At 51.0% G+C, this 9,649-nt stretch overlaps 1 protein-coding gene across 1 annotated transcript; it reads left to right on the forward strand.

Moving 5' to 3' along the window:
- The first annotated feature begins 2,905 nt into the window (after positions 1-2,905).
- Positions 2,906-8,244, forward strand: LOC120843367. The gene has a single exon (XM_040214715.2). It carries the CDS (start codon positions 3,038-3,040, stop codon positions 7,409-7,411), a length of 4,374 nt encoding a protein of 1,457 aa, XP_040070649.1. The 5' UTR covers positions 2,906-3,037; the 3' UTR covers positions 7,412-8,244.
- Positions 8,245-9,649: the final 1,405 nt, after the last annotated feature.

The raw sequence follows: 9,649 nt of genomic DNA on the forward strand, positions 1-9,649 counted from the left end.
CGCTTCCAGTGTGAATGAGCGGTAACGGAGCTGCGGGTCGAACCGCCACCTACACCGCCTTCCAAGGAGCGGCCGTTCCCGGTGCATGGTGGAGGCTACGCGGTAACTACACTACCCGCTTTAAGCCAATGTAGAACGAGCATACGGCGCCGACAGCCGGCGTCATTAGCAGACGATCTTTTCGACTCAAAAGCGGCGCGAGCTTTTTTGATATCAGCTGCCAATGCATTATTTCATCATCCTTACTAATAAAACACACTGAATAGACACATAATCGATTAAAAAAATTGCTTGTCTGGATATTTTGACTTTTTTGTTGCTTTTCTTTTTGTTGTTGTTGTTGTTTTTGTTTTGTTTTTCGGGGTACTTATGTTTGTCTGCTTTGCAGTTCGGTGTTGTTACCGCGCCTGTTTTTAGTTCTGCGACTGTCGCCGCTGCGGAACGCGCGCCGCTTTTGAGTTGAAAAGATCGTCTGCTATTGACGCTGGCTCTCGGCGCCGTATTCTTGTTCGTTGGCGGCAGTTGGCGTAGCAAACGCTTGCGCCATCTCTTGTCTCTCGTGCGAAACGGCGCCATATTGTTTGAAGGCCGGTGGCCTCTCTGCATTTCCACTGAAGTCTATCCATTTTTTTTCTTTACTTTTTCCTCGGGTAAGTTCGCTCTTTGCAAATTTCACAAAAAAAAATGCACCATCTGTGGGCAACGCTGCACAAAATCGTAGGGCGATAGGTTAAGAAACCGAATTTCACGGTGGGTTTAGAGAGCCTGCCCGCTGCTTGGGGCACCCGGTATATAAATGCACAATTTTTCTAGCGTCACAGAAGAGGACAGCGAGGAACGTGCGCTTATATATATATATAGAAACATGTATTCGTTTGGAAATAGCAAATATGTCGTAGGTGAAACAGCGCACAACAACGAAGACTAAGGAAAGGAACGAACAACACTGGGCATATTTTTACAGCTTTCTATGTCGTTCGTTCTTAATCTTCCTTGTTTCGCGGTATTGCATTTACATTGTGTTTGTCTTCCACCAACTAGTCCAGCTCTCATTTTTATTTCTTTATTCCATTTAGCAGTATTTTGCTAAAGATGGGGAGTATTCACTGGCGGCCATATCCGTGTGCGCTGCTGCTGAGCGCATGCTGACGGCGAGCTTCCGCAGTCCTTTTGGAGCGTGCATTTCGCACCATCAAGGTTGCCGGCCTTAGCAGGCGATTAATGTGAGCTCGTTCTGAGCATGCGCTCTAAACATCGCCCTCAAATATGGCGTCCAGTGAATACCTCCTATAATTCCGTTCCATCCAACGTTACTAAAACACTCAGTTGGGAAACTCCCATAGAGACAGCCCTAAAAATATGGCCCCAATCTGTCTCCGAGCACCGAGCTAATGACGAACACAACGCCACCATTTCTCCCGCAGCGGCCACTCGAGAAACTGCACGTGACTTCTATTTTTGGCCTTGACAGGGGTGAACCCCGGTCTCCACGGCGAACGCGCCGCGTTGAACTACTGAAGTTAAAATGCACCTAGGTCGGGACGCGCTACCTGAAAGGCCCGTTGAGGCATGGTTTTATAAAAACAATATTAATTGTTCCGTAAAACCTTGCGAACTGAAGATGATAAAAACATCACGCGCCCATCATTTGGTACTAAACTCCAATAAATTTCATACAAAAAGAGTCTTTTCCGTTTGTTTTTACGCAAAAAACAGGCTTTCAAAAAGCTCGAGGTGACCATAGTACAGACAAATGATGAAGAGTGGCGCTGTTGTCGCATTTAGCTCGGTCTCGGTGGACGCCAGCGGCCCAGGTTTCGACGGCGAGTTTCCCAACTGACTGTTTTAGTAACGTTGGTTCCATCCTTCAGAGTGGGCGGAGCCTCTTCTGCATATCTCAGTGTAAGGTCTGGCGTCATTGTTTATCGCTTTCTCGGCGTGCTCTATGTGTTGCCGGGCGCCGCCACCTTCGCATTCGTGACTAATGCATCCCCGTAAAGAGATTGCCCTTTGCGGGAAGCTGGCCGGGGTGTCATGTTTCCTCTCCGTGCTCCGATGGATGGACGAGCAGCATTGCATTCCGGAGTGCCAAGGTTGTATGAGAGTTGCGCAAGACCTGACATCAGAACCGACGAATGGCAAAGCCTCTGAAGGAGTGATGTCAGTTTTGGCAAATAGCAAAGCGTCTGAAGAAATGATGTCAGTTTTGACGAATGGCGCTGGAGAAAAGTGATGTCAGTGTTCGGAGCTTTTTTCTATGTTCTTTCACTTGGGGGGATTGTAAGCAGCGGGTATGCGCTGGTATTTAAGCGTGGTCTTGACTGTAAAAGGGGTTCTTGTCTGGAGCTAGGTGGGCAGGCCTCACCTCGAGTAGCCGCGGAGAGGGTCCGCGGGGCGGCCAGAAAGTTCCCTTCCTGCTTCGTAAAAGTTGTTGTATCGTGATTCCCTGTATATAAAGTATACCTACTCCATACCAAACCTCATCGAGCCTTCTCGCTGATGACATCGGGAGAGTCCGTGGCGCATCGAGAAGAACAAAGAACCATCTACTGGCGCAGTCGACAGCACGAAGCACCACGGAGGAATCGGCGACGGCAACAAGACGACAGGAAACCCTCGCAGGACGCCAAAGGCGGCGTTTCAGCAACGGACAAGAAAAGACAGATCATCGAGCTTCTTTCACTGGCCGTCCGCAGGAACGACACGAGGTCAAGACTGGGACAAGAAAGGCTACGAAGGAGAGATCTGCGGCGTTTCCGGAAGGAAGGGGACGCCAAGCAGTAACCGTCGACGCACAGACAAGGAGCGACCGCTGGCAGGCCACCGGGAAGAAAACATCGATCCGACACGCGATCACGCACCGCCACTGTCGTGCCTCAGAGACCAAGAATTGGGCGCGGAGTGCACCATCAGACTTCTGCAGCGGGGACGTCGGCTTCAGGCGACGAGCGACCAGGCGCACACACAAACATCCGAGTGAGTCCCTTGGTTCACATTCCTCTGTTATGTGTTGTGTTGCTCGAGCCGGCCCAATTATATGAAGACCAGATTTCCGCACCTAAACGCGGATAAAAATCGGAGAGACATGAACGAGAGCGGGAAAGGCGGCGGGGATAGTAGTAACGTGCCAGACTCATCTCTCTCGGAAAAAGAGATGGAGTATAACCTGAAGCTAGCAGAAGAGCGCCGACGCGCTCTAGAACTTGAACTCGAGCTCGCTCGGGTTCGACTGGACACCGCGACGCAGAGGCGTGACGAGGCGAGCGAGGCGGAACCTTCGAGCGGCCAGATGGGACTCAGATATTACTCCAAGTTGCTAGCAGGTGCCTTTCCGAAATTCCCAACCGACGGCGAGGTGCCTATTTGGTTCGAGTCAGTGGAGAGCTCACTGGGAGCGTACGACGTTCCCAAGGCGCTGTGGGGGCAGATCGTCTTCCCGATGATCGCTGAGCGGGTTGCATACTTGTCGACGCGACTAACCCCTGCGGAGCACAGGGATTACGATATACTCAAGGGAGTAGTTCTCGACGAGTTGAAGCTGTCAGCGGCCGAATACCAAAGGCGGTTTCTTGCCGCGACCAAGCGAAAGGGGGAGACCTGGAAAACGTTTGCAACTCGTCTACAGAGTTACATTAACTTCTATGTGGAGGCCCGCGGCGTCTCCTCCTTTAAGAATCTTCTCGAACTGTTAGTCGCCGACCAGTTGAAGTCGGGTTTAGCAGAAGAAGCCGCCAAGCTGCGGGAGGGGGAAGAATGGTTAAAAGCAGACGAACTGGCTCGGCTGCTGCAGACCTATGAGGAAGCGGCGGGCGAGGGCAGTGCGTGCGCGAAAATAAACCTCGCTAAAAGGGCAGAGTCAAAGGGCACCAACCAAGGGGTAATACCGAGCGCATCAAAAACAACCGGGAGCGTTACAGCTCGGGCAGAGAAACCCGAGACGACCAGGCCGCCCTCGGTTGTTAAGAAAGCGTCTCGGCCGGGCGAATGCTTCCAGTGCGGAAGCACGAGCCACTACGTGGCTCAATGCCCGTTCGCTCGGGAAGCGAGGGGGGTAAAAAGTGACGAACGACCACGCGGAGAGAGATTAACGGCACGTATCGCAGCTGAAAGCCGCAGCTTGGCACATCCAAAGCTTGGGAGCGTCAAAGTTAGCTGCCGAGGCAAGGTAATTGATGCAATTGTCGACACCGGAGCAGACATCACAGTAGTCCGTGAAAGCAGCGTGCCAGAGGAGCTGCTAAAGCCGCATGGGAGTATAGAACTCGTGTCCGCATTCGGCGAGAAGGTAGAAGCTAAGCTCGCCGTGGTACCACTCGCACTTTACCGCGGGGCATCCTTGATTCACGACGTGGGTGACGCGACGCAGGTCGTGTGCGCTCTTACGGATCGGCTCACACACACTGACTGCCTGATCTCCGCGGAAACATGGGAACAGTTGCACACGCATAATGAGGGGGATGACGAGGTTCACATACAAGCAGTGGGAAAACGGGGCCAGCAGGGAGAGCAGGGACAAGAACGGGAGAACCTGTTCGAGCCATCGAATTCCAACACGGTTTCAACTGATGTTCCCCCACCGCCTGATATCTCCGGAGAGGAGCGAGGGGAGCCGAATCTTGAGACTGAGGTGATGCAAACCAGTGACGCGCGAAAGTTCCGTAATGAACAGCGAGATGACGAGTCATTACGACGGGCTTGGCAAAATGCAAGAGGTGGCAAGGCGGGCATGTCAATAGTAGACGGATTGCTGTACCATAAAGATCAAGTACTTGGTCAGAAAGTGCTGCAGTTATTACTGCCCGAGTCGCGCCGCAGCACTGTGCTTCGCCTGGCCCATGAGTCCTACTGGAGCGGTCATCTCGGCTTCCGCAAAACAAAAGCGCGCATTAAGTACAGTTTTTACTGGCCAGGCATGGAGAAAGACATTCGCGACCATTGCAACGGATGTCACAGTTGTCAGGTTCGATCAGACAGACGGCAGTCCGATAGGGTGCCGATAGCACCGCTCACGCGCCCGAAGTTCCCATTTCAGAAAGTCAACATTGACGTGATCGGCCCTATCGACCCACCTTCAGCCAGAGGGCACCGCTATGCATTGTGTGTCATAGACTTGTGCACACGCTGGCCAGAGGTGGTTTGCCTAAAGTCACTGTCAGCCAAAGCGACATGTGATGCGCTGCTGACCGTGTTCACCAGGACAGGAGTACCAGAAGTAGTGTGTTCGGACTGCGGAACGAATTTCACAGCTGCACTTACTAGCGAGTTTCTCGCGAGACTGGGTTGCACCCCACGGTTCTCGACCCCTGACCACCCGGAAAGTAACGGGTCCGTGGAAAGGTGGAACCGTGTATTCAAAAATATGTTGTTTCACGTAATCGAGAGAGACGCCCGAGACTGGGATCGATTCGTCCCCTTCTTGCTGTGGGCCTACCGAGAGGTCCCCCACGACACAACGGGAGTGTCGCCTTTCCGGATGCTTTACGGTAGAGACCCGGTCGGGCCTCTCGCTATCCTCGGGAGAAGCTGGGCGGGTGATATTGAGATCCCAGCGGAGTTAGCGGACGCTCCCGCGGACTACTTAGAGAAATTGAAAACGCAACTAGAGCTCGCAGCTGACGCCGCGGAGCTCACCACAAGCAAGCAACAGGAGGCGTACGCGTCGCACTACAACAAACGCGCCATGTTAAAGGTGTTTAACGAGGGCGACGCGGTCCTCGTCTTTGACACAAACCGCGCAGGGAAAATGTACCCGAACTGGCTGGGGCCGTGCACAGTAACGGAAAGGTATCGTGAGCACTCGTACTACGTGCAGACGCGCGATGGCCGCCGCATGCTAGTGCACGCGAACAAACTGCGCCCCTACGTTTGCGAAGTTGCATCGGTGAGCGTTATGTTCCACGATGACTGTGACTTCGGGGAGGTAGAATACACTCCGCGAGCAGCCGAGCCTGGCCAGGCGCGTCCAATTCTCGATCATGAAAAGACCGCGCACATCGATGAAGAAACAGCTGCCCGTATAGGTGCTGCGTTCGACCAGCACCACGCGCTCTTCTCGGGCCAGCCGGGTATCGCGCGAGTGGGGGAACACCGTGTGAAGCTAATCGAAGGCGCTAGCCCAAAGCGCGGCCGCCCCTATAGGATTCCTGACGCCTTAAAGGGGGAGGTTACTGAACAGATCAGAGAGCTGCTGGAGCTAGGTTTGATATACCGATGTGAAAGCGCCTTCGCACACCCGATCGTATGCGTGCCAAAGAAAGATGGGTCGGTGCGCTTGTGCATCGATTACCGCGCGCTTAATGCAGTGTCGGAAACAGATGCCTTCCCAATGGGACACCCACAGGAGCTCATCATGCGCGTGGGGGCGGCCAAGTTCATCACGCTCATAGACCTGCGACGCGGTTACTGGCAGGTGCCATTGGCCGAGGATTCTCAGCTTTGTACGGCGTTCATCTCGCACTGTGGTCAGTTTGCATGGAGGGTGATGCCCTTCGGCCTCAAAAACGCGGCGGCGACTTTCCAGAGAAATATGAATCTCGTGCTGGCAGGTCACGAAGACTACGCGTGCGCCTATCTAGACGACATAGCTGTGTTCAGTACGTCGCTAGAACAACACGTTGAGCACCTACACAGGGTGTTCACAGCATTACAGGCGGCAGGCTTGCATGCAAACCTTGAAAAGTGTCAGGTGGCTAGGCCTTCTATTCGCTATCTGGGGCATATTGTAGGTTCTGGGAGGCATGGTCCAGATCCCGAGAAAGTGGCGGCCATTGAGGGACTCCAGGTGCCCCAGACAAAGAAAGAGCTGAGGAGTGCTCTCGGCCTCTGTGGCTATTACCGTAGCTACGTTCCTAACTTTGCAGAGATAGCTCGGCCGCTGACGCAGCTCACTGGGAAAGGGGTGCCTACTCAGATACCTTGGCCTCCTGAAGCCCACGAGGCATTTAAAGCCCTCAAGCAAGCCCTCTGCGAAGCCGTGTCGCTGGCTACCCCTGACCCGGGGAAGCCGTATGTGCTCCACACTGATGCCTCGATGGTGGCCGTCGGTGCCTGTTTAGCACAAATAGCCGCCGACGGCTCCGAAATTCCGATCGCCTTCGCAAGTCACCGGTTCACGCCAACGCAAACGCGGTGGGCCACGATCGAACGCGAAGCATTCGGGGTGATTTGGGGATTAAAGAAGTTTGAGACGTGGGTCTTCGGCACCCAGGTAACCGTCGTTACCGACCATAACCCGCTCTCGTACCTTACAAGCAGCGTGCCCCAGGGCGCAAAACTCACACGTTGGGCCTTAGCGCTACAGCGTTACGACGTGATAATCCGTCACCGCAAGGGCAGCACCCATACAAATGCGGATGCCCTATCTATGCTCCCTAACGGTTGCTGGGAAGCATTGCCGGCTCGAGCACCATAGCAAGCAGGCGTGGAATGTGGCCTCGTGGACCACACGAAAAGTGCTGTGACTTTTGTGTGCCAATACGAACTTCCGCGGAGGGAATGAACATTTGTCTCGTGGACTCGTTGAGTGTTCAATGGTGTTTTCATACCCCTATATTTCGCGTAAGCCTTGAAGTGTGCATGACTTAATTTTGTGGTGTTGTAATGACGCCGGACCTCGTTTTGTGTTTGTAGTCCAATTAATCTTGGTTTAGATTAATGGATCTTGGAAGGGAGGTGTAAGGTCTGGCGTCATTGTTTATCGCTTTCTCGGCGTGCTCTATGTGTTGCCGGGCGCCGCCACCTTCGCATTCGTGACTAATGCATCCCCGTAAAGAGATTGCCCTTTGCGGGAAGCTGGCCGGGGTGTCATGTTTCCTCTCCGTGCTCCGATGGATGGACGAGCAGCATTGCATTCCGGAGTGCCAAGGTTGTATGAGAGTTGCGCAAGACCTGACATCAGAACCGACGAATGGCAAAGCCTCTGAAGGAGTGATGTCAGTTTTGGCAAATAGCAAAGCGTCTGAAGAAATGATGTCAGTTTTGACGAATGGCGCTGGAGAAAAGTGATGTCAGTGTTCGGAGCTTTTTTCTATGTTCTTTCACTTGGGGGGATTGTAAGCAGCGCGTATGCGCTGGTATTTAAGCGTGGTCTTGACTGTAAAAGGGGTTCTTGTCTGGAGCTAGGTGGGCAGGCCTCACCTCGAGTAGCCGCGGAGAGGGTCCGCGGGGCGGCCAGAAAGTTCCCTTCCTGCTTCGTAAAAGTTGTTGTATCGTGATTCCCTGTATATAAAGTATACCTACTCCATACCAAACCTCATCGAGCCTTCTCGCTGATGACATCGGGAGAGTCCGTGGCGCATCGAGAAGAACAAAGAACCATCTACTCTCAGGTTGCAATGAACTATAACGAAAAGAAGGTGCGAATGGCTCTTCCAGCACCCAGTGGGAACTTTCTAAGGGTTGTTTACGAACGCTGCCAAGCCACAAAGTAGCGATGTTTCTTTTTATTTTTAATAATATAGAATGCGATGATCCGCGAGTCGCAGGTGTGATATGTATGCTTGGGTATCAAACTATATACTGCAAACAGATGGAGTCCACAGGTGTTGGAGCTAGAAACGTGTGCAACCTTTTACAAATTCGACGTTCTAAGCAGAGTGTCGAACCGAAATTTTTATCGGTTCGGTTCTGGTTCGGGTTCATGGCTTTCGGTTCAGTTCCGGTTCAGTTCCGGGGAGCAAAAAATAACGGTTCAAACCGGTTCGAACCGGTTCGAACCGGTTTGAACCGCTAAATTGAGAATTTTTCGCCTTGTTCTGGTAATATACACTATTTACGCCGTGAAACGATTAACTATATAGTTTCTTCGATCGTCCGTGCAATTTACTTTTGCTTTTAGGTGCCAAAAATATTAAATTGAGTTATTTAATTTCGACGCAAGAGTAGAAAAAAGTCTACATTAACATACATAACGTCGTGTTCATACGACTCCACATCCCTTTGTTTGCCAGTAACATATATTTTACCTGAATCAAAATGTTTAAGTGCAGGAGTAAAGAGTTGAGCTTGTTGGTACATACCTGTAAATAGATCAGCTTCAAATTTAAAACTATACTGTATTTTATTGTGCCTTCTTGGTGTTTAAGTAAAATTCTAAAGTTAAAGCTTATCTATTTACACAGTATAAAATGTTGTCGCGAAGTGTGGTAGGTCGCCTAAAATACCCGTGATCGGTACAACTTTGTGTCGCAGTGTTAAAAATGAAATCGTGATTGTGTCCTTGAACTAAGGATTTAATACATCACATAAAATTATGAAATGAGCACCTCGGTGCTTATGCTAATTATGAAATAAGGTTTACGAAATACACTTCACAGTATATATGTATATGATGACGACACAACTGAGCTAAAAGCAATGAAATTTTCAGAATGTAACAAAAGTTTTAGGATAATTCCTTTCAGTTTATTTTTTATAGAAGCACCGAGCGGCAATCCAAATGCTTGTTGTTCTAACCAAACATTGTTTACACTCAGCACCGCATGCATGCCACTAATCATGCAGCAAGAAGTAATCGCAATTGTTCACTCTAATCAGGGATGGGCAGTATTCCAAATACAAGTATTTGAAATATGTATTTCAAATAGTTTGTGTATTTTGCATTTGTATATAATTACGAATTAGGTAATGTATTTGACGTGTGTATTTATAA

This window comes from Ixodes scapularis, unplaced genomic scaffold, assembly GCF_016920785.2.
Source record: "Ixodes scapularis isolate PalLabHiFi unplaced genomic scaffold, ASM1692078v2 PGA_scaffold41__6_contigs__length_2269736, whole genome shotgun sequence".
In the NCBI taxonomy this organism is placed as follows: domain Eukaryota; kingdom Metazoa; phylum Arthropoda; class Arachnida; order Ixodida; family Ixodidae; genus Ixodes; species Ixodes scapularis.

Coding starts and splice junctions, on each gene's coding strand:
- LOC120843367 (XM_040214715.2), top strand. CDS start 3,038: ATGAAGACCAGATTTCCGCACCTAAACGCGGATAAAAATCGGAGAGAC.